This window comes from Lissotriton vulgaris, chromosome 11, assembly GCF_964263255.1.
Source record: "Lissotriton vulgaris chromosome 11, aLisVul1.2, whole genome shotgun sequence".
Lineage (NCBI taxonomy): Eukaryota > Metazoa > Chordata > Amphibia > Caudata > Salamandridae > Lissotriton > Lissotriton vulgaris.
The window spans coordinates 876,737,391-876,763,250 of record NC_141699.1 but is presented as its reverse complement, the minus strand read 5'-3'; the positions used below and the strand labels follow the sequence as shown (position 1 = coordinate 876,763,250).

Below are 25,860 nucleotides of genomic sequence, written 5' to 3'. Positions count from 1 at the left end.
CCCCATGCCAACCAGAGACTGGCTCGCCTTATACGGAGGCAGTGACTATCTGTTGCCTTCCGGTTAGGTAGGAACGTAACCATTGCAAGGCACATCCTTTTACCCCAGTCGTTTTTAATCTCTCCAACAGTACTGTATGATTAACCGTGTCGAATGCGGCCGACATATCAAGTAATACTAAAACGGAAGATTCTCCCTTGTCTGCTCGCATCCGAAGATTGTTCATAGCGGTGACCAAGGCGGTTTCGGAACTGTGGCCCGGGCAAAAGCCAAATTGATCCTTGTCTAGTAGGAGGTTGTCCTCCAGGTATCCAGACAAGGTTTTACTGGCTATTTTTTCGAATATTTTAATTGGGTAGGGAAGGAGAGATATTGGTCTAAAATTGGCTGAAACCAGGGGGTCAAGGGAGGGTTTCTTGAGCAGTGGAGTGATTATCGCCTTCTTCCATATTCCCGGGGCCACTCCCTCTTCTAAAGATTGGATGCAAATTAGACGCAGCCAAGGGAGGGTCTCCTTACCAGATGTTTCGCAGATTTTATGGGGCAAGGTGTCCCGGGGGGAGCCAGATGTAATGCTCAGGGCCAACTCATTAAACTGGTCCTCAGATGGAGCCTGGAAGTTTTCCAAACCGGTGACTACTAAAGGTTCTTCTCCTGATCTTCCGATCCGGTCAACCCAGTTGTTATTATTATTGGGGCCTAATTCACCCATAATCTTACTGACTTTTTCCTCAAAATGTGCCGCGATCGAATCGCAGAGTTTCTGTGAAGCAACCACCTTGTTGCTTGTACAAGTTGGGTGTGAGAGATTCTCCACAATGCTAAACAATGCTTTGGTGCGATTCGGAGCATGCAGAATAGAGTCGGCGAAAAAATCTGCTTTGGCCTTAGCAATGCCTTCCTTGTAGCGGGCCTGAACTAATTTTAGTTCCTTTCTATCTATATCCGCATCGTTTCTCCTCCATTTTCTCTCCGCCCTCTTGCAGCTAAGATGTAAGGCTTTCAATTCCTCACTAAACCTTGGAGAAGGGGCTTTCTTCCCGTTTTTAAGTCTCTTAATAGTAACTAACTTATCCAGAGACCTGTCAATAAAATCGCAGTATTCCTGATAATTTTTCTCGATGGAACTAGATGGAACAAACAGATTTTGGTTAGGGGGTGTCAAATATAGCTTATTATTAATTAGCTTGGCCCACTCTCTTCCCTGTCGGAAAGTAGTCAGACAGCTATTGCTTCTCTCCGGTCGGGAATTAAAATGTGAAAATGCACTAAAGAGTGATCTGACCAGCTTTACGGCAATATGTCCATTATCTTGGTATCCGTCTGATTTGCGAATACCAGATCCAACACATGCCCTCCCTGATGTGTCAGTTCTTGAACCAGCTGGCTGAGATTACAGTTCTCACATATTTGGCTCAACTCTCTCAAATGAATGCCTAGAGTTCCATTATCCCACAAGTTCAAATCCACTAATATAATCATTCTGGAGCTAACTAGGGAAAGGTCAGTGATAGTGTCGAACAAAACTTGATACTGAGTATCTGATCCTGGAGGTCTATAACAGACCACACCTGTTGCTAGCCTCCCCTTCATTTCCTGCAGAGAGAAGCCCAATATTTCTATCCCTATCACCGCCTCTATATCTAAGGGTGAGAAATCCCATTTTTCTTTGAAGATCACCACGACTTCTCCGCCTCTCCACACTTCTCTCGGTTTGTGAAAAAAGGTAAAGCCTTCCGGACAGGCAAGGCCCAATTCTACCAACGAGTCAGTGCGAGTCCACGTTTCTGTAAGGAACAGGACATCTAGGTCCAGGTCCTCCACCAAATTGGAGATCTCTGTGTGATGTTTTACCAAAGATCTACAGTTCAGTAGCCCGCAGTTTAAGATATTCTGGTCATCCCTCGAAGTTACTTGAAGTTCAGGCTCCCCTCATCCTTCACTCTTACCAATGCTAAGCAGGCTCTACCTAGAGTAAGTTATCCTACCTTGATCTAGATCAAGTCGGGCAGCATAACTGGCACTTGGCACGGCCGGTGCGTGGACGGGCGCAGACGGGTTTGCCTCTGGTGCGCCTCTGGCGCGCCCGCTGAGCGCTTGCATTTGGCAGTTTAAATAGGCCTACGCGCGCCACTACATAGCTCTGCACTAGTGTGCGGCCCCACATGGCACCGCCTAGCAACCTCCTCACTCAATATGGCGGCCGGTGAGAAATAACGACACTGGCTTCTCGCTAAAGCAGCGAGTGAGAACTTTCAATTTTATTTGTAACTTGACATATATAAAGGACTGAGTCTTCTCTTTCTCTTGCATTTCTTACTCATGCACTCATCCCTTAATATTGCTTTTAAAGCCTTCCACTCATTGGACCTAGAGGTCATTATTCCCCAGTTGTGTTCTAGAAACTTTTATAAGGCCTGTCGCATTTCAGTGAGAAACATTGTGTTCTTCATGTCCTCCGTGTTTAGTCTCCAGGTGGATATTCTATTAGGTCGCCTATCATATCAGAAGTGGCATGAAGTACAAGAGAAACCGATTTGGGTACTTAGTAGACAGCATTTGTGCACTGAGACCCCGTGATAATAACATTCTATCCAGCCTCCTGTACATGTGATGGTCACTTAGTACCATGAGCATTCTCTTAGAGCTGGGAATATCGTTCTCCAGATGTCAATGCAGTCAGCCTTATCCATTACTTCAAACAGTGCATCGGTCATTGCCATTTTTCTGTGGAGCCTTGGAAGCTGTCTGCATAGCTTCCGGTCGAATACCCAATTAAAAGTCTCCTGCCCAGGCTAGGGGTATATCTATGTTGGAAAGGAGTAGGTTGAGCAGCAACCAGAAGTAAGCCTTGTCATCTGTGTTGGGAGTATATGAGTTTAGAAAACATTTCCAACAGATCCAGAAAGCCATGCAACAGTATATGGCTACCCTACATAGCCGCGTGGGAATACTTGTGCTACAAGTGGCCCCTAGTGGAATTGATACCCACGCTCCTCTTACATAACAGCAGTATGTTGAGGAATATAAGTGTCCTCTCTATTTTCTCCTGAATTTAGTCTCTTCTGCATCTGTCGGATGTGTCTTTTGGAGTAAGGCATACTTTCTAAGGTATGTATGTGTTGTGTATCTCTTTAAATGTCGTTAAGTACATGAACGTTTCATGAGGCCATTTCTGTTGGGTCATTAATGAGTCTTTTCGTCTAAACGGCCTTGCAGATGTGTGTCGTGTGTACCAACCTATAATCTGTATATGGTAAGCCTAAAGCATATAGATCTCAGCCCCTCCCCTTGAGACGTGCTTCAACATATATTCTGCAATATCCTGATGGCCAGTAGGGTGCCCCTCTTGTGAGAAAGTGCCATATTTCTTGCATTGGTATGCCCCCACTTTTTTCTGAACTGTTGATGTGCTTTGACTGAGTGTGCCCTGGGTTCCTGCCAACCAGGTACCCAGGGCCTGTGTTCCTTCCCTAAAACTGTGTTGAAACTAAAACCCAATTGGCATCTCTGGCCACCTGTCAGCCCCTAGTAAATGGCACACTAGGTACCCAGGGCATGGTGACCAGAGAAGACCCCTGAGGGCTGCAGCACTTATTGTGCCACCCTCAGGGGCCCTGTACCCTGACACCCACAGACTGCCTTTGCAGGCTGAGTGTCTAGGTGCAGGACTAAACAAAGAGTCGACAGGGCACACATCCCTGTGTGCCATGCCGACAGAGCCCACTGCACTGGCATACTTCAGTCACCCCTCTACCTGGGCAGCCCTATGCCAGAGGTGTGGGTACAGGTGCATGAGCCCTGTGCCCCTTCAGTACCCAGGGCCATTCCTCGGCACTGTAAGTGAAGTGATGCCATTAAGAGTATATGGGGCTGGGAGGTTGTCATTACGAACTCCACAGCACCATAATGGCTACACTGAAGACTGACAGGTTTGGTATCAAACTTCTCAGCACATTAAACTCACACTGATGCCAGTGTGGGATGTAATGTAAAATGCACCATAGGGCATCTTAGAGATACCCTCTGAAAACCCAACCTACAATCCATGTCTGGGCTGAGTGACTGCAGAGGCTGCCACACAGCAGACATGTTGCTGGACCCCTGGGTGGAGACCCCCCCCACCCCTCCTGGGCCTGCAATAATGAACATCCTGGGCGAGGTGCTAGGTCCCCTCCCCCAGGGTGGGCAGGGTGAAGCTTCAAAGGCATGCCGCCTCTGTGAGCTTCTCCAGACCATTTGCTGTTCCCAGCAACTGACCCCCACCAGTCCTGACCCCCACTCTGGCGGGAAGACTGGCAGGAAAAACCACGTCAGGAAGGGGGGTGTGCCAGCCTGTGCCAACCCCACCCCTCAGGTGGGGGAGACGAGGTGAAGCACGACCCCGGGCCCTAGCCATCTTGTAGATGGGGGGCCCTGCCCAATCACAGCTAGGCTCCTGCCCCCTTCCACAGGAGAGGAGCAGGCTAGGGGGTGTACCCACCCCAGGACAGGGAACTACTGGTCCCTGTCCTTGCCCTACCTGTAAGGCCCCTAAATTCAGTATTTAGGGGCTCCCTGAACCTTCCTTCCTCAGATCCCGATAAGAAAAGAAGAAAGAAGATCAAGAAGAAGAAGACCCGCCGTGCAGCTGCTAACAACAGGACAACAACAACTGACTTGGCTCCAGCCCTACCGGCCAGTCGATCCTGGAACCTGCTCCTGCCTAATCCCAGCGACTCCTGAGGACAGCAAACTTGGGATACCCAGAGGACCTGCCTGCCCTGACCCTCTCAAAGCTTGGGACTCCCATCAGCAGAGGCTCTGCTGCAACAACACCCCTGGTGCCAGCCAGGAAAGCTCCGGACCAACCCACTCTGCACCCGCCGAGCCCGGCCCATGCCAGAGTGATCCAGGACCACGAGGACGCCCCCCCGGTGACAGGGACTCAAAGTCCAGTGCCCAAAGACGACCCCGACGACGCCTGCAGCCTCAGGACAGAGGACCCCTCCGACCGCGACCAGCAGGGGGTAAGATTTCCCGACCTCAAAAGACACCCCTGCCCCCGGTGCCCCACGGCCCCCTGTGCCCAACTCCTGGGAGCCTACCTATCCTCCACAATCCCAACTTACCCCTCGAAGTGTTGGTCGCTCCAGAAGATCCTTCGTCCCCGAGCCTGCAGCCTGTGTTCCCTTTTCAAGTTCCTCATTGAATAACATTAAACGCCCGACGGTTCAAAAGCACCCTGCACCCAGCCGCCCGAGTGCCCCTGGCAGTGCAACCTGTACCCTATCCTACTTCCCTATTTGCCCTGAGCAAGTGACCAGGAGCCCAGCTCCCACAGCCGCGTGGCCTGCTAGCCAGAAGCCACCAACCAGAGGCCTCCTTTCCCTCATTGGATAACATGGGCCTAACTATCTCTGCACCCGGCCGCCCCTGAGCCCCTGGGGGTGAACCAACTGTACTTACCTGACCCTGGTGGACCCCTGAGTCTATGCCCAGAACCCTAACTTCACCAGACAAGTACTCACCTGGAAACCGATAACTCACTTTCCTGCCATTGGATAACATTGACTGGTTTGACTCGAAAAATCTGTGTGAAGTTTTGGAAACTAAAAATATTGATATAAAATCACTCGAATTCTGAATTCCGAAGTACTCACCTGTGATCAGAGGAGAAGCCAGTACTGTACGTTGTAGCCCAGTACTGAACCGCAAAAGTAATCCTTACCAGGTTTACTAGTAATCTGTATTTTCTCCATAGGAACCCATTGCCTGCTTTTTTATGAAATTTCTTCTGTCTACTTTTGAAACTTGAAATATTCTTTAAAAATCATACGAAATACTGAAACGCAATTACCTGCCTATTTTGAGTTAAGACCCCAGTGCTGGCCCTAGGAGCCCAGTACTGGATTACAAAAGTAACGCAATCGTACTTTACCTGCAACCTGAATTTTCTCCCATTGGATAACATTGCCAAATTTTAATTGAAAAGTTTCTAAGTGTGAACTTTTAAAACAGCTTTACATTCATGAAAATTCCCTACAGTAACTAAAACGTTTTTGCTAATCTCGTTCCAGCTTAGACCCCAGGACTGAATCTAGGATCTAGTCCTGGAACTACTCTGTATTATAATCAACTGCACTTATATGATGACAATCCATTGAGCTCAATGCTAAAGTGTGTTTAGAATTGTGTTGCCTACTGCAACCCCTGTATCTATTGTGTTCACTAACCTCATTGCTTCCTTGCAAAGTAATTACATGAGAGTATTCATATTGAGAAAAGTATATTTTGATACCTGTTGGTTCCAAAAATAAAACAACTATATATTTTGATATAAAAACAATTGGCCTGGAGGTCAGTCCTTGAGTGTGTGAAATCCTTTGCTGACTGAGTGTGTACAACAAATGCTTTACACCGTCTTCTGGTACTGCCTTACTGCTCAACCAAGCTACCACTTTTGAGAGTATGGTCAGTCCTGACTTTAACCTCTGTTATACCTCTGGCGTTTGTGGACTCTATACACACTGTACCTCATTCTGGTCCAGTATATATAGAGCCACTTTCTCACACCTCTCCTATGCTGTGTGTGTATATTTAGGTACATACTTAATTCGCTTTGGATGTAAAAGGCATACCACTTCGACTGAGTTAATGTACCTTTGCCCAGATTTAATGTACCCTGGCTGTAGGTTAAGCATTTGTTTTGTGTATGGTGTGCGTCAGTTTGGTGTTGGTGTAAAGAAGGTTATGTCTATTTTAGGTGTTGTCTTTGTATCCATCTGAAGCAGAGCTAGTATAGTTTGAAAGGCATATTTGGAGGGTTTGAGGCATTATTATCACTGTTATGTTAAAATTCTCACCTATCTCACAATTGTAGCCGAAGAATCCCACGGGACAGACGCAAAGGTAAGAGCCTTCATAGTTCTCACATTCTCCTCCGTGTTGGCAGGGACTTGAATCACAGCTGTCAACTTCTACAGGGCAAAAATAAAATGAATGAAAATTTAAAAAAGACGGAACGCTACATTAATGCTGGATCCCACTCCTGCTGTACATCCTAAAAGCAGGATGTGCCCAATACCTTAAAGAAAACAGGATCTATCACCAAATCAAATGAACAGAGTGAACATGAATGCATTTACCTCTTTTTTGTGTCTGATAAGAAAGATTTCACTTCTAAATATATCAGCATCTCCAGCAGTAAAATGCTCCTCTTCTAGTACAATGGAATGGAAGCACATTTAGCAAGCGCTACAGTCTTTAAGGGCACCACCAAAACGATACAAAAGGGACTCCTTGAATGTATGCTAGAAATTATGAGAAGTATATATATTGTCCAACAGGTGAAAAACACAGACTTTGTGGCTATTCAGGCTAATGACACCACTGATATGGCCACAAAGGCACAGTACGTTTTAGTATTTCTGTACCTTGACAATGACACTAAAGTTGTGGGGAGGTTCCTTGAGTTCACACATTTAAGGGACTCTAGTGCAGAAACCATTACTTCAGCTATATTATGTGAAATGAACTTGATTCTTCCAGAGCTGCTTAAAAAAAAAAAAAAAACTTATTGCACAAAGCTATGATGGTGTGTCAGTAATGAGTGGAAGCCTTGGTGAAGTACAAAAAAGAATTAGAGATGTGTACCCTAATGCCCATTATGTGCCCTGTTACGCCCACCAGCATAATCTTATTATTATATCTGCATTTTCACAATTTCTTTATTAACTTTGCTTTCTCAAATTTTCTTGAAAATTAATTTGCCCACAATTTTTTCAAACTTTTCTTGGGGGGAACCTAGCCGAACCCCCTTAGGTCCATCGGGCTTGCTCGCTACACTAGCTCGCCATGGTTCACTCCTCCACAAATTTTATGCCTCTCCACTTTCAAATGTCACCAGCCACCACTGCCTGTGATGCCAGAAAATATGCCTACATAGGGGAGCTCTCGTGGTTCCATCATATGAGCACTCAAAGTGCCTCATCCCACAAAGACAATGCCCCCCAGTAACATTTCTATCAGAGGAGCCCCAGGGTGCGTGTTTTGAGTTTGTCAAGATTGCACTTAGAATATCACTAACAAACTTCTCTCATGTACGTCAGTAAAAGAATTAGTAGTGTTTTATTGACGTAGAGTTTTGTGTGAATTCATTCAAATTAAATGTACTCTATCACTCTACGTGTTTTTATTGTTAGCCCATTATTATCCAAAGTGCAACAAACTGTAAAGGAATTTGCTTACTTTGATGTGATAATTGGAGTTTGCATTCAACTGAATTAGTAGCCACCACTGGTCTGTGTTTGTGTACCCTCATACGAACTAGTACTAGTAATATGATGCATTCTATATAGTGTCTCAGCTGAAGCGCTGCCTAATTGGCGTGGGAGGCAGCCGGGAATGGCATCACTTCACACACCGTGGCCTGTGACCTGCTCTTGCAGTCTTGGTATGCCCGCCACTGAGCTATGGGCTGCTGGTAGGTTCATGCCTGCAGTGCTACAATGTATTGGTCTCAGGAGATTCCCGTGGTGCTGCGCTGCTATGAGTCAGACAGCCTGCCGCCTGATTGTGATGTTTTGTTGCTGCCTGGCCTCATTTACAGATAATGCCCTGTAGAGGCCGGTCCCAGTCTTTCACTGCAAACGAGTTTCAAACATGCTGAAACATCAATATGCAGCAGTAGAAATAAATCAGTTAAACTGAGCTTTCATTCTAGGTAAGCTTATAGGAATGCATCATGGTTCGGGTTTTTTGGGAGGCCCGCCTGCAGGCACGCGCAGGTGGAACTCCGATTAGGACAGGTTTCCATCTTTTGTGCATTAGGCAAATCCTCGGCCTTTGAAATTAATATCTCCTCTGAAGAAGTTCTAACAGCGATTAAAGGGAGTGCCCCTGGGAAAGCCCAAGGCCCGGATGGCTTGCCAGTAGATTTCTACAGGTCTAACACTGAGCTATGGGCCCCGTTCTTAACCAAGGTATTGAACAGCTGTAATAGATATAGATTTAATCCTTCTTGGTCAGATTCTATCGTGATTCCAATCTTTAAAAAGGGTGACAGAAACAAACCCAACTGTTACCGTCCTATTTCCTTATTGTATTCGCTAATGAAAGTGGCGGGAAGGGTTATTTTAAATAAATTGCAATCCTGGGTGGAAGAGACAGGTTTACTTTCAAAGTTCCAATACAGCTTTAGGACAGGACTAAGAACCAGAGTCAGAGAGTTCAGAGTCAAAATCACTTTATTCGATTAGTTTAAAATCATAAATGTATGCTATATAAATACATTGGAATATCAAGAACAATAATTAGTTAAAAAACAATTTAGAAGTTAAAAAGATAAAAATTCAGTATATACACAGAATTCAGTGGCGGTCGGTAGGGACAATTGCTGATTTGAGGAAATTTTTACAAACTTTACAAAATCCCATAAAATGATGATCTCAGCAGTTCTTTTAATACACTAATCATTTAAGACAACTAGCGCTGCTCAACATCTACATAATGTAAAGCTGAAGTCGTCCGAAGTCTATTCTGTCTGGAACGAATAGAGGCAGTAAAAAAGTTGGCTACCTTGAACATGACAAGTGGAGACTCCATGAGTTGCAGATACAGCAAGGCAGGTTTTATCTGCTTAAACCCTTTGTTCTTTAGTATTGGCTTAATGAATTTTTCCCTGCCAGTCTTAAAAAAGGGGCAAAAAAACACAAAATGCAGTAAATCCTGGTCAGAGAAATCGTCACATTTACATGGTACATTCTCATAAGGTTTACACCACTTGTCATAAGTACCCAACAGAAAATGCACCTGATTGAAACGGAATTTTGTAAGAAGCCACCGATGGAATGGTTTTGTAACAGTCGTCAAATATGATTGAATAGACATTGACGTGATCAACATATAATGTGACCTTACAGTTGGCTTCATAATTTCACACGCTTCCATTGAACAGGGAATAAATTTAACTCTAATTATAGGTAAATATGTATTAGCTAAAAGGGAAAAAAAAATTTTTTAACGTTTGTCGATTTAAGTTCAGCTTTCGACTGCTTAAGTCATGACAAACTCTGGAACACCCTGAGTGAGATGGGTGTTGATACAAAACTGCTGCTATTCATTAAGGAGCTATATAGGGGAGCAGTGCGAGGGTCCGGTACGGGAAACGGAGAGAGTGTAAAACTAAATTTAATATTAATAAGGGAGTGAGACAAGGTTGCATACTCGCCCCGTTCCTGTTTAACCTTTATATAAATAGTGTAGGCTCATTTTTGGCACGGGACAGGCAACACTATCCTATGATTGAGAATGAACCAGTCCGCCTTTTATTATATGCGGAAGACGCAGTCATCATGGCGCGGACACAGATAGGCCTGTAAACAGCAGTTACTAAATTCGCAACTTATATGATGGAAAGAGGCCTGAAAATAAACAAAAGTAAAACCTTTACTATGTGCTGTGGGATGAAAAAAGGAAATATATGTAAAATCTTTATTGATAACACGAAAATAGATACCACAGGGGGCGTGGCCTGACTGGCAAGCATGGCGGTCGCAGCTTGCTAGTGGTGCCAGGAGGAGAGAGCCGGGGCCTCGATTTGCCGGCCGGGCCAGGAGCGGAGGCCCAGAGGCCGGCGCGGCTGTGGTGGGGCTGCCGGGGCGGTGCAGGTCACCTTGTAGAGACGTCCCGTGGCTGACCCCGGCCCTCCAGGAGTCCCACAGCTGGGGAGCTCCGGTTGTGAGCAGTGGTCCCTTGAACACAGAGGGGCCCTTCCAGGGTGCTGCCCAGTGGAACGACAGTGACGGGCAGGGGCTTCGAAGCGGGAGCGGCCATCTTGGGAACATCAGTGGAGCAGATGTGCGGGGGTGAGTTGGCTGTGGGGTTCGGCGGTGGTCTGGGGCTGCTAGCGGGGGCTGTCTCGGTCCCCCCTCTCCCCCCTCTCCATCTTTGGCGGGCCTGCCCCATGGCCATCAGGGGGTTCGGCGGCCGAGCCGGGCCGCGGTGACGGCGGTGGCGTAGTGAAGGTGGGGCAGGGCCCTCCGGGTCCTGGACGCCCGGTCTCTTGCCCTGGGCTGCAGGTCGAAGATTTGGTACTCAAAAGCGCGGTGCGACAAGTGCACTGGGGCCCCATCGCGGAGCAGCACAGCGTAGCCCCCAGGAAGTGGAAAGGTGGTCTGTCACCGGCCTCCCCCATATTGACACTGGCATACTTGGGCCTCGCTGGCCTTGGGGTCATCGGCTGAGCCCGGGAGGGGCCAGGGTCTGCGACGCGTGTCGGTGGTCGGGGTGGGCCACGGAGGGGAAGATCAGGGCCAAGGAGGTGAAGACCGTGGAGTATTGGCGGACGTTGGGCTGTCCTTGCGGAGGTGGCCACCTGCAAGTGGGCTTGGAGTGGGACGGATCCTGCGTTGGGCCTGGGTCTGGGCTGTGTTGGTGCTCAGCCGGTTCGACAGCCATTCTTGAGGATCTTCTGGCAGGACACCCCCTGGGACAATGACACAGGACAAAGGTGGCGGGGGTTCTACCAAGCAGGGCACCCTGGATAAATTTACTGGAACGGGTGCGGCTGCAAGGGCTACGGGTACGCAGAGCCAGGTGCGTTAAAGGCTGCCATCACCCAGTCTCGAGATATATTACATGCGCAGATCGGGGCTGTTGGATCCGTTGTCATGCTACTGCGGCAGGATTTGCGCAACGCCGTCAATTGCATAGCAGGGACTGAGGCCCTAATATCCGGGATGGAAGACAATGTTACGACCCTTAAAAGGAAGGTGGCGGCAATGGAGAAGATCTAGAAGGGGTTGGCGCTGCAGGCGGAGGACGCTTAAGGGAGGGTTCAGCACAACAATCTCCACGTTGTGGGATTTCCAGAGGGTTGCGAGGAAGATAGCACGGAGCGCTTTCTGACACGGTGGCTGGAGGGCTGGCTCCCCCCAGATACCCTCTCCAGATGCTTCGTGGTGGAGCGAGCTCACAGGGCCCTCATACAGAAGCCCCCACAGGGGGCGGGTCTCCAGCCGATCATTGCCAAATTCTTGAACTATAAGGACCGCGATACTATCCTGAAGCAGGCCAGGGCTACGGAGTCTCTTACATGCAACCATGCCAAGATCCTCATCTTTCCAGACTACACGCGCCTGGTGCAGAAGCCGAGGCAATCCTTCTTAGCGGCCAAGGCTCGTCTTCGACAATTGAAAATCCAGTATGCGCTGCTGTATCCAGCCCGCTTGAGAGTGATATATAGGTGCCGCACTCTGTTCTTTGACTCGCCGGAGGAGGTCTTTACATGGACGAATGAAACTGTACGGGTGCGGGTTCACACACTGCCTGGCCGAGACTCGGATTCGTCGTCAAATGAATCGGCACGGAAGGAACAACAGGGTCACCGGCGGGGCGGCAGGAGATCGAGGTCCAGGTGGCGATCGCTGTCTGGTTCGGCCCCCCGGCGGGATGACAGGTCGTCGGAGAGACAGGCTTCAGCGGACTGATTAACCGGCTCTATGGGGACTGATATCCTAGTGGTAATATCTTGACGTCCGAATGGGCACATGTGAGGGGCTGGGTACCCGGTCACGTAGTGGTGGGTGGGAAGGGGTGAGGCCCAGCGGGGTATGGGTGGTCAGTTGGGGAACCATTGGAAGGGTTGGTACTGGTCTCCCTGTTGGGGATTAGGCTCCTATCTAACCGCGACAGATGCTTCCATGTTTGGGAGGTTTGGGGTGGGGGGGGTTTGTTCAGTTTGTTTGATTGCGCATTCACACCCATTGACTGGAACCTTGGCTGTAGCTTGGAGAACACGTATGTCTGTTATTTTGACATGCCTGATACGGAGGTGGAACGGCGTATGACCCCTGGGTCCATACATGTGGTCAGTTGGAACGTCAGGGGTGCCTTAGACAAGGTGAAGCGGGGAGCTCTTCTTCAGTATGCTAAGAGGGCTGGGGCCGGCGTGCTCCTGCTTCAGGAAACACACCTTATGGGTACCAAAGCCTTATGCCTCCAACGCTATGGATATGTTCAGGTGTTTCACTCGGGGTTTACGAGAAGCTCGCGTGGAGTGGCTGTGTTGATTCATTGCAGGGTCCAGTATGAGCACGAGAGAATTTGGTCTGACACGCAGGGACGGTATGTACTCGTACAGGGCAAGATCGGGGGAGAGGTTGTGACCCTGGGTAGAGTATATGTACCGCCGCCATTACAGTGGTCCCTAGTGGAACGGCTACTAACACTGTGGGGGGATATGCCAGATGTGCTTTCTTTGGTAGGGGGCGATTGGAATGATGTCATGGACAGGGATTGGGATAGATGGAGGAGTGAAGGGGAGAGGGAGTGTGAGGAACCCCCACCAAGTTGCATTCCCTGGCTGCAGGGCTAGACTGGACAGACATCTGGAGACACATCCTGCCCGAGACTTGATTACATATTTCTCCCTAGGAGGATGGTCCACGGAGCAATGTCAGCACACATTATGCCTAGAGCCCTGTCTGATCATTCGCCCGTTGCACTCAAGGTTCGGATTAGCCCTGGGAGGCACCCTCTTAGATGGCGCATGTCGGGGTGGCAGCTGCAGAAAGAGGAATATAGGGAACACCTGGCCAAGGAGGTAGATAATTACCTAGTTGCGAACGTAGGGTCAGTTGAGTCACCGGCTGTGCTCTGGGAGGCGATGAAACCCATGTTGGGGGGTGGTGGATATTTCATGGTGTGTGGCCGCGCCGAGGGAGAGGCAGAGGGACCTGGTGCGTAGGGAGGCAGATATTGAGGCGCTGGAGCGAAGGGGCAGGGAGGTGGATGGGGGACCGGCCAGGAGACAGTTGGTGTTACCTCAGCAGCAGTACACTGCACTCTTGCTAGACGAGGCTCGTCAGGCGTGGCTGGCAACGCGCAGTAGGGTCTGTCAATGGGGGGATAAATCGAGCAAAATGCTTCACCGTCTGTGCCAAGGTACATTTCATGACCAGCCCTTACCACGGGTCGTTGACCCGGTGGGGGAGCCGATATTAGAACCCTCTGCTATTGCCGCAGGCTTTGTGGTGCACTTTGAGGACCTATACTCTCCCAAAGAGTGCCTAGAGGCAGAGGTTATTGTGAAATTCATTGATGATCTCCCGCCTAAGACGGTTTCGGATGAGGTGCGAGAGCATTTGGATCGCCTTCTATCGGATGAGGAACTCAGTGTGGCCCTGGGAGAATTGAATCCGGGGAAGGCTCAAGGTCCGAATGGGTTTCCCTGCAAATTTCTTAAAAGGTTTTTAACGCAGTTGGCCCCGCACTTTCGTCTGGTGGTGGAGGAGGCGTGGGAGGAGGGATTACTTCCCCCGGACTGAAGGCATGCGGAGGTAGTTGTATTCCACAAACCAGGTAGACCTCCGGAGCAGCATGCATCATATCGCCCCATCTCCCTCCTCAATATTGAGGCAAAGGTCTTGGCCAAGGCTTTGGCTAACCGACTTAAGCCGCACATCACGACTCTAGTCCATCCGGACCAGGCAGGGTTCATGCCTCAGAGGGCGACCCGCCACAATATTAGGCGTGCGCACGTAGCTGTGTCCGCCCATAGGCGGCTCGGGGAGTCGTTGGCGCTGCTGCTGGCAGACACGGACAGGGCCTTCGATTCTCTGAGTTGGGTATACCTGTTTGCATTGCTGCGGAGGCTCAATCTGGGACTGCGGTTTTTGGCTATTTGCAGCTGTTGTATACTACCTTAACGGCTTCGGTGCGGGTGGGGAGGGCGATTTCTCGTTCCATCCCTATCCGGAGGGGTACCCGCCAGGGCTGCCCCCTTTCCCCCTACCTCTTCGCGCTCGCCATGGAGCCACTGGCGGCCTGGGTGCAAATAGATGCTCAGCTTAAAGGGCTTCGATGGGCACCAGGACTGACTGATAAGATAGCATTATACGAGGACGACAATGCTGTTCTTTCTTAGAGACTTGGATAGATCGGGTTCTGGGGGGAGGTTCTGGGGTGGAGGAATGGGCATCGGCCCTACAATTGGCGACGGGGGGGGTGAAGTACCGGGGGGGGGGGGTTTGTCCGATGTTCCGGCGGTAGCCAGGAAGCATAATTTGGCCCGGTCTGGCATCGTACTAAGGAGGATCTCAAGGTGTGGTCTTGCATGCTCCTGACGATTTATGGTCGGTCAGCTATATTTAAGATGGTGGCGCTCCCTCATCTTCTTTATCAGTTACAAAACCATCCCTACCAGATTCCACCCCTATGGTTCTGGCATGTCAACTTGGCACTGGGGGAGTTTTTATGGGGGGAGGCGCGATTAGGGTGGCCCTGCGAACATGCTTCCTATCCACGTACACAGGGGGACTAGCTTCATCGGATGTCCTCTCCTACTACCAAGCTGCGCACTTGCTGGTTTTTAACGAATGGTGGTACGGGGAATGGAATGACCCGGCTTATGCGGTTGAGCGGCAGCTCATGGACAGTCAATCTTTACATGCGTTATTGTACTCTGCACCGCGTCGGAAGACTCTGCCCCCGGCTACACAGGTTGTGTTTCATATTTGGAGGCAGGCCCAGCGCAGAATGGGGTGAGGGAATGTTCTGACTAGAGAGACTCCTCTTTGGGGCAATGGACGTTTACCCCAGCTTGCTGCCCTGCAGGGTTTTGGGGGCTGGGATTCCATTGACATCTCGGTTCTGGGGGATGTGATGTCCGATGTAACGCTTAAATCATTTCAAGATCTGCGAGATGAGTACGACATGCCACGTTCCCAGTTTTTTGGATGCCTCCAGTTTCGGCACGCTCTGGCACCTTGTTTGGAGGGCCTGGAATCTCTCCCCGACTTCAGCCCCATTGAAGCTAAGGTCTTTATGGGGGAGCTGCCAGACCGCAAGATTTCCCGCTTATATCAGACATAGATCATTCACTGCTCAGCAACTTTACAGCGGCTCAAAACAGCTTGAGAGGAGGATGTAGGGGACCTAGAGGAGGAGGATTGGGCTGAGGCACTAGCGAGTCTGCGGGGGGCGGCAATAGCCACGCGATTGCGCCTTATTCAGTTTAAATACTAACATCGGGTGTACTTCACTAGGGTGCGATTGTGGAGAGCAGGAATGATCGTATCCCCTGAGTGTCTTAGATGTGGCTCAGAAGAGAGCACCTCCCCGTAAACATTATAAGATTTGGAAACGATGGGCAGATTACCGAGGACTAGACTTGGATCCGCCATTGGAATGAGATGGCCCTCCGACAGGCTAATGAGTGTGAAGAAGATGGGACCTGGCAGGAGGGGGGGTTCTGTATGTGTTTCCAGTGTGTGCTGCTACGTGATTCCGGGGGGGGGGGGGGTGGGTGCGACTGGGGGGAGGTGGGGCGGGTTGTTCTTGTTAGTTTCTTCAATATAAAAAGTCACTGTCATCTGCTACTGTGCTTTGGATGTATGCAGCTGTCTCCGGGGCTTCGGAGCTCTGCAATATATGTGAAACATGACAAATAAAGCTTGTTTTAAAAAAATAAATAGATACCACAGACAGATTTTCCTATTTAGGTATTAATTTTGATAAATCGGGCTCGTGGACATCAGCTGTAAATGTAAGAAAACTATGTTTCTCTAGAGCGATAGGCGCAGTACGGAATTTTTCAAATAAACTGGGCGGCCGACCAGTACCGGTGTTGGTGGATATTTATAAGTCCAAATGTGTATCTACCGCGATATACGGGGTGGGGCTTTGGGGAATAGCTAATACCCAAAAAATCCAGTGTTGCGAGAACGAATTCTTGCACTACCTCCTAGCTGTCCCGGGTTCCACTGCTATATTTGCATGTCATAAGGAACTGGGCCTGCCTTATATTTCAGATATTATTAAAGTTAATCCCCTTCTTTTGTGGCACAAGGTGTGGTCCTCCGATGAGCCTAGTTTTAATAGAGATGTGATTAAGGACTGTCTCAAATTGGAAGAGGTATCCAGGATTTTATGTATTAAATATGTAAAAGAACTGTCGTACGACATCGGCCACCCAGAATACTTTGATTCTCCAACTTTTTTGGAAAGTATATCGAGGAAGAACCTGAAATTAACATGTTTAAACTATCTAGAAAACAAGCGTTGGCTTTCTGAAAAAGAAAAGCCCTCAGTTATGGAGAATCATTTGATGTTGCAGTGTAATGGTATTCAGCCCTACTTGGTACAGGTTCAAGGATGCTACCCACGCATGTTGTTAACTCGTTTCCGCGGTGGGTCCTTTTTTAGAATGATTACTTTCCCAGAGGTAAACTCATGGTCCAAAAACTTGTTACCATGCCCATTCAATCTATGTTACACTGTATCTTCTTCTGTAAATTCTATAATCTCCCCAGGAAGAGATTTTTAATACCAATTTTAAAGAAGTGGGAACTTCGACAATGTAGAACGGCATTTTTGAGGCTTCAAATATTAGAGAATGTATTGATTATATTTGCTGTATCGCCCTTTTTAAAAACTGGTATTAGATATAGGAATACAATGCACTAATTCTCTAGTCTTCACTAAATGAGTTCAACATTTGTGTAAATAATATACCCAGCTTCTTATTTTTAACAATGATCTTGGTTTAAGAAGGATTTGGTAGAATATTGTACATGTGAATATGTTTGGTATATTTAATTCTATTTATTGTGCTTTTATGGGTTTTAAGAAACAAAATCGAATAAAGCTATTTTTGATTTGATTTGATTTGCATTAGGCAAATCCTCGGCTGTGTAGGTTTTCCTACCCTCTCTTAATTGACCAGTGATTCAGCCGGTGGCTAGCAGGCCCCCCTGTAATTAAACATCCTTGTGTTGCAATGTAGAAAGTGGCGCCTGGGGGCTTACTGCAGTTTGCACCGGTCAATCATGCGATCTGGGAAGAAGTGGGCACAAAAGTGTGGCATGGATATACCTGCTATAAAGCCATCACAGTGGGGTGGGCGGTATGGACAGAGTGGTAAGTGTCCTTCCATTGATGGTGCTTTTCAGAAGTTGAAAGATCTTTTTGGAGTTTCTTGTTGCTCAAATGGGTGTAATATGTGTTATTTATATGTTTCCATTGTCTTCATTGCTTGATTTTGCAAGCAAGAAAGTGTCACTCCGAGTCGTTGAAATGTCACTCATAATTTCACTGAAATTATGAAAATGTCACACATATGAATCTGAAACCTTGGCAGCTATGAGTATTTAAACTAAAATCCCTTTTACCTCAATTTTTAACAGTCCATTATTGGCACACACAGTGATTTAGCCCCCTTGAACAGATCGCTTCTCCTATGGAATGCATTCTAGACACAATCCACATATCATCTAGCACCTTGTCCAACCGACAAACGGGCTGAAATGCAATCCTTTGTCTACGCTCTCTGAGGTTCCCCAACTCAGTCCAAACTCCATCAAGAATGCAGGCATGGTCCATGACACTGCAAGAACCACAGCTCAGAGTATGTCCGTCGAAACCCCCACCTAGCCACAACCATGAAGGAGCTTCAGTCAGTCTACTCCCTGCTCCTCAAGAACTGGACTCCGATCCACCGAATACCTTTCTAGGTTGTGCAGTTCCCACTTACGAACATCAACCCAGTCCACATCCCCTTAAGAATACCACACTATTTAATGCTCCTCAAGTACTGGATCAGGTCTACAAAACCTGGTGATCATGTACCCGGCCTGATTCATGTTACTCAAGAACATGGTCTGAGTAGACATCCTCACTGGCAATGTAGACCAGTTCACACTCTTCGTGGGAACTGCTCCTGCCACGTATCAGAACCTAGAGCTAATTTTTTGCTTCTGAGACCTTAAAGGTGCTGGTTTATTTGTTCACTTAAAAAAAAAACAAATGAAACTTCATAAATGAAATTATTTTTTAGTCAGCTTTATGGTTAAAAAAATGTCAGGGGTGAGCAGGTTGCGCATAAAGGTAAACAGTCTAAATATCGACATTTTTATTCCGACATACAATAATATTGAGTTAAAAATTTTGGAGGGAGAGAATATCGAAATCAAGAATATCGACGACCAGAATATCGACCCGAAGGTAAGAAATATTGTTTTTGTTAATATCAAAGTTAGTAATATCGATAGCAAAAATATCGATGTTACTAATATCGATTTTAATATTAGTGTTATGTATTTAATTATGTATTTTATATGTTTGTTTTTATAATTTTTGTTAATTATTGTACTTTTAAAAAAATATATGCATTACATTTTTAGAAGTTAGTAATAATTTTTTTAGGTAAATTATGCGTTTTAGTACGGTAGTGGGTTGTGAGTTTATAGGGGAATAGAGTGGGAAGTAATTTAATTATTGTAAATTAATTCAATATTTTTTAGGAATGATTAAATATTTTTAAATAAATTGTGTGTTTTAGTTTTGAAGCGGTTGTGGGTTTATAAGGGAATAGGGTGGAAAGTAATTTAATTGTAATGTATTTATTGGTATTGATAAATACTTTAATGTTAATTAATTAATAATTGGTCATGAATTTATATTAATTGGTAAATATTTTTATTAATTGATTAATTGGTAATTATATTAAGTGTATTAATTAATTATTAAAATGTGTTGTGAGGGTAGAGGGCATGGGTACTCACAAACTTTCTCTCGGGGGCCAAATTTACAGTGTGGTTTGTGTCCGAGGGCCGCACCGGTGGGGGTAGGGTGAATGGGGGAGGGGGCGGGGCTAGAGCAACAAAATAAAAACTGTGACCATGAGATTGAACACAGGTCCCTGCAGCGGACGCCTTCGTCCACTGAGCTACCAGACCCGGCATATAGATATATCTCTCTGCCTCCCTCCCTCCGACCCTCTATCTCCCTCTCTCCCTCCCTGTCTCCCTCTCTCACTCACTCTGCCTGTCTCACTGCCTCTCTCCTTCCCTCTCCCTCCCTCCCTCTCCTTCCTTCTCCCTCCCACTCCATCCCTCTTCTTTCCTCTCCTTCCCTCCCTCACCCTCACTCTCTTTCCCTCACCCTCACTCCCCTTCCCCCTCTCCTTCCCTCCCTCACTTCCTCACTCCCCTTCCCTCACTCCCCTTCACACACTCCCTCCCTCACTCCCCTTCCCTCACTTCCTCCCTCACTTCCCTTCCCTCCCCCCTCCCTCCCCTCACTCCCTTACTCCTTTCCCCCTCTCCCTCCCTCACTCCCCTTCCCTCACTCCCCTTCACTCTCTTCCCCCTCTTCCCCCCTCCCTCCCTCACTTCCCTTCCCCCACCCTCACTCCCCTTCACTCTCTCCCTCCCTCCCTCACTCCCCTCCTTCACTCCCTTCCCTCACTCACCTTCCCTCACTCCCTACCTCACTCCCCTTCCCTTACTCCCTCCCTCACTCCCCTTCCCTCACTCCCTATCTCACTCCCCTTCCCTCACTCCCTCACTCCCTTCCTCACTCCCCTTCCTTCACTCCCTCCCCTTCCCTCTCTCCCTCACTCCCCTTCCCTCACTCCCTCTCTCACTCCCCTTCCCTCACTCCCTCACTCCCCTTCCCTCACTCCCCCTACCTCATTCCCTCCCTCACTCCCCTAACTCCCTTTCCCTTACTCCCTCCCTCACTCCCCTTCGCTCACTCCCTCCCCTCACTCCCTTCCCTTCCCTCACTCCTTCCCTCACTCCCCTTCCCTCACTTCCTTCCCTCACTCCCTCCCTTCCCTCACTCCCTCCCTCACTCCCCTTACCTCACTCCCTCACTCCCCTTCCCTCACTCACTCCCCTTCCCTCATTTCCCTTCCTCACTCCCCTTCCCTCAATCTCTCCGTCCCTCCCCTTCCCTCTCTCCCTCCCTCACTACCCTTTCCTAACTCCCCTCCCCTCACTCCCTTCCTCACTCCCCTTCACTCACTCCCTCCCTCACTCCCTCCCCTTCCCTCACTCCCGTCCCTCACTCCCCTTCCCTCACTCCCTCCCAAACCTCACTCCCTTCCCTCCCCTCACTCCCTCCCCTCACTCCCTCCCCTCACTCCCTTCCCTCACTCCCCTTCCCTCACTCCCCTTCCCTCACTCCCTCCCTCACTCCCTTCCCTCACTCCCTTCCCTCACTCCCTTCCCTCACTACCTCCCTCACTCCCTTCCCTCACTCCGTCTCCCTCCCTCTGTCTCCCTCTGTCGCCCTCCTCCCTCTGTCTGTCTCCCTTTCTCTGTCTCCATGTCTCGGTCTCCCTTTCCCTCCCTCTCCCTCTGTCTCTGTCCTTCTACCTCCCTCTGTCATCTCACCCTGCCTGTGTGTCACCGGGATGAGACAGCTTCCCCAGCGCGCACAGACACACAGCCCCACCCGAGCACTTCACAGGTCTTTAAAAAGACCATTTGCATGTGAATGGGGCTTTGTTCACCTCTTAGCACCCCTGCAGCCCCACTCTGGCCTCCTGGAATGAATCGCCTGGCCCCACAGAGCAGCAGTCTCTCTCAGAGTGTCTCTGCAACCGGCAGTGTTTGCAGACACTCTTGGATTTTTTTTTATCACTGGTACGATGTCTCCTGGTCCGCGGGTCGCCACAGAAGGCTTGCCGGGCCGCTGCCGGCCTGCGGGCCGTACTATGAGTACCCGTGGTATAGGGTAATATGGTGAGAAGTAATTTAATTGTAATTAAGTCATTATTTTTTGTGTTGAGTATTGATAATTAAATTATTGTTAATCAAATAATAATTGGTAATAGATGTTTAATACATTTTAGAATAATTGTTCATTACTTATTAATTGGTAATTAAATTAGATTTTTTATAATGTCTTGTATTTATCAATATTGATAAATGTTTTTTAATAATGATTGTTTTTTGGTATTGAAATATATATATTTTTTTTATTAGGATATTAGGATTTGTTAATACATTTTTAATAATTATTATGTAATTGTATTTATTTCAATTGTTAATTAATTAATAATTGGTAATAATTTTTAAATAATTATTTATTGGTATTGTTAATTCATTTGTTGTAATTTATTAATTTAATATTATTTTTTTTACAAAAGAAAATATTATTTTGATTATTAGTAAGTTATTTTGACCCCTATGCTATCCAACACTTTCCCTTCTGTAGCACCCTCTGGAGTTGGAATAGTAATATTAACCCCTATTCTATCCAACACTTTCCCTACTGTTGCACCCTCTAGAGTAGGAATAGTCATTTTAACCCCTACGCTATCTAACACTTTCCCTACTGTTGCACCCTATGGAATTGGACACTTTCCCTACTGTTGCACGCTCTGGAGTTGCAATAGTCATTTTAACCCCTACGCTATCCAACACTTTCCCTACTGTTGCACCCTATGGAATTGGAATATTAATTTTTACCCCTATGCTATCCAAAACTTTCCCTACTGTTGCACCCTCTGGAGTTGGAATTGTAATTTTTACCCCTACGCTATCCAGCACTTTCCCTACTGTTCCACTCTCTGGAGTTGGAAGAGTAACTTTTACCGCTAGGCTATCCAATATTTACTGTTTTAGTTAATGTAGTGTCTAATTTATTGAACATTCTTTCTTTAAATTTGTTATATATTTTTACCCCTATGCTGTACAACACTTTCCCTACTTTTGCACCCTATGGAGTTGGAATAGTAATTCTAACCCCTACGCTATCCAACACTTTCCGTACTGTTGCACCCTCTGGAGTTGGAAAAGAAATTTTTACCTCTATGCTATCTAACACTTTCCCTACTGTTGCACCCTCTGGAGTTGAAATAGTAATTTTAACCTCTACGCTATCCAACACTTTCTCTACTGTTGCACCCTCTGGAGTTGGAATAGTAATTTTGACCCCTACGCTATCCAACACTTTCCCTACTGTTGCACCCTCTGGTGTTGGAATAGTAATTTTCACCCCTTCGCTATCCAACACTTTCCCTAGTGTTCCACTCTCTGGAGTTGGAAGAGTAACTTTTACCCCTACGCTATCCAATATTTACTGTTTTAATGTAGTGTCTAATTTATTGAAAATTATTTTTTAAAATGTGTTATATAGTTTTGATATTTTTAATAATATTATTGGTGTATGTGTATGTATGTATTTATAATGTATAAATTTTTTTTAACAATTTATAAGTTATTAGAGTAATTAATTGTAAAAAAAATTAAGTAAATATATATATTATATTTTATATGTATATGTTTACTTTTTTACATTATATGTATTACTTATAATCTTAAACATATTTTTAACAATGTTTATTTTATTATATGTTTTTATTTAATTTTATATTATTCTTAACTCCTTCCATGCGGCCGCGATTCCCCTCGTGTGCTGTAAACAACACGAACAGGGGCGGGCTGTGACGAACCCCAGCCGTCATCAGCACACGAGCACCGTAGTGCATGACGGCTGGGGTTCGTCATCAGCATGGAAGGGGTTAAACATAAAAAACTATATTTTTGACAACAATATTTTTTACAATATTTTTTTCAATATTTTTGTACTTATTTTAATGTAGATAGGACTTCGATATTCTTGACGTTGATATTCCACCTCCAATGTTTTTGACGTCATATTATGTCAGACATTCCCGCATAAAGATACAGCCCCTCACCTGGGCCAATGTAATGGGGAGGTGAGTGTTTAACAAGTCCTGCATTTTCAGCTCACTACATTCTGACACTGTGACTCCTGTAAAGCTATAGGTAGCAGAATGCAGAGTGATGTGGCTACCAATGTTTCTAACAACTCACAGAGAAAGCAAGTGGATTGGCAGCTTCTCTGGTCATTTACTGTTTAGCTCGAACACAGACCTTAAAGATGGGGTAGACTACCCTGTTCTACAGTAAATACCTATTTCCCAAAGAGCCCAGCTTGAAAGCTGATTTTAGTCATTTTTCGCTCTCACGCACCCAACCATTTCAAGATTAATTTTTTAATCAAATTTTGAAATGCACCGCTCAGGTAAATGGATCTCCACCATGTGTGGGTGATAGAGTTTGTAGTCAAAAATTGTTCCAGATGAAAAACGCTGAATCCGTAATTGAAAAAGAGTTCAGAATTCTTTTAATATTCCAAAAGAGAAACCAGCCAACGCGTTTCGTTCCGTCAGGCGGAACTTCTTCAGGGCGCAATGGTAATCAAAAAGCCGCGGATATATTCCAAATCAGGATATCGGATTGAAATAGGAGTCAATTCCCTCTGTGTGGGTGACGATAAGTGAGGTAGAATTCCACCAGAAGTGGCAGAAACGCAAACAGAAACTCGAAAAAACCAAGTCTAGAATCAGTGGAGAGAATAACAAGATCCAAAAAGAAGGGGAATCCACCACAATAGTTAGAACTGAGATTGATAACACAGTAAGATCTATTGTTGTCAACCTATCAAAAAGAGAATTTAATCAAGATGAAATTTCTGTCCTCAATAAGGGTTTAGGCTTTTGCCCTAATCAAACGGGTGGAGATGTTGACTTATTTGTTGATTTAATGAAGTTTGTCCGATTGGTTAAGCTTAAAGATCATTTTGCACGCAACCCAACTAATCATGTTAATGCGAACAATGTAAATACTGTCACAGATTATACTGCCAATGAAATAAACACTATTCATGCAATGATTTCTGTGGAACTCGATACATCTATTGACATTGACAATGTGAGAAGTGAATTGAATATTGTTGAGGATGTGAATATTGAAAGTGGACTAAAACCAAGATCTAAATTCATCCCCACGGGTACTCATCCAAATATTGAAATCTTCCAAGAAAAAGGCACCCAATCTTTTTACCAAATGCTTGATAATCCTAAACGTGCTCCCCCTTCCAAATATAATCTCACACGCATAGAGTCCGAAGCCTTAAAAAGACTCCAGTCAGATGAAAATATTGTTATCCGAGAGGCGGACAAAGGGGGAAACGTAGTTATCATGAACAAGGAAGATTATATGAATGAAATTTCCTGTCAACTTTCTGACTCCACCTGTTACACCAGACTTGGTTACAACCCTATTGAAGCTCTTACATCCCATATTAACATGAGACTCACAGAATGGCGAGAGATAGGCTTACTCAGTGTTGAGGAGTGTCAATACCTCACAGTAACAACCCCCTCTTATCCATGCATTTATATACTCCCCAAAATTCACAAGGGAGGCCCCTTTCCACCTGGCCGTCCCATTATTTCCGGAGTTAACTCACCTACGGAAAGACTATCTGAGTATGTGGATACTTTCATCCAGCCCATGGTACAAAATCTCCCTGCCTACTTGAGGGACACGAAAGACATATTGGGCAAACTGGAGGGTTTTAATTGGACGGATACGCTACACTTCGTTACCCTCGATGTAGTCGGGCTTTACACCTGTATCAAAAAGGAATTTGGAATAAGGGCCCTGGAAACTTTTCTGGACAAACGTTCAGCTGACCACATGTTACACAATGGGGTCCTTCTTGAGATGACAGAAATTATATTGTCAAAAAAAAATTTCTTGCATGATTCAACATGGTACCATCAAACGCAAGGGACTGCCATGGGTTCTAAATTTGCTCCCGCTTACGCCGGCCTTTTCATGGGCTGGTTTGAGCGGGAGCATGCATGGGGTCGCCATGCAGCTACATGGATGAACAACATCATTTTCTGGGGTAGGTACATCGATGATGTGATCATGATCTGGGATGGACCTACCCCGGATCTCTTGGAGTATTTTGGATATCTTAATGATAATCCATTCAATGTTCGCTTTACGATGACACACAATCAGAAAGCCATAGATTTCCTCGATGTGAAACTCTTTGTAGAAAATAACAAGATCCAAAGCTGTACTCATCGTAAGGCGACAGCCTGCAACAGTATCCTACATTATGAGAGCGCACATCCCCGACACGTAATCGAAAATATTCCTTATGGGGAAATGATTCGGATGCGCCGGAATTGCAGCACGGAGGATTCTTTCCTCCACAACATCCAGGAAACTGAAAAACGGTTCCTTGAGAGGGGCTATCCAA

General features: G+C 46.5%; 1 protein-coding gene across 1 annotated transcript in view; it reads right to left on the bottom strand.

Moving 5' to 3' along the window:
• The window catches only part of SNED1 (sushi, nidogen and EGF like domains 1), a 2,960,801-nt gene that overhangs the window by 963,534 nt on the left and 1,971,407 nt on the right, over nucleotides 1-25,860 (bottom strand). The window contains exon 19 of the mRNA XM_086944023.1: nucleotides 6,846-6,959. Within this exon, the coding sequence (XP_086800149.1) occupies nucleotides 6,846-6,959 (114 nt within the window). The remainder of the gene's footprint in view (nucleotides 1-6,845; nucleotides 6,960-25,860) is intronic.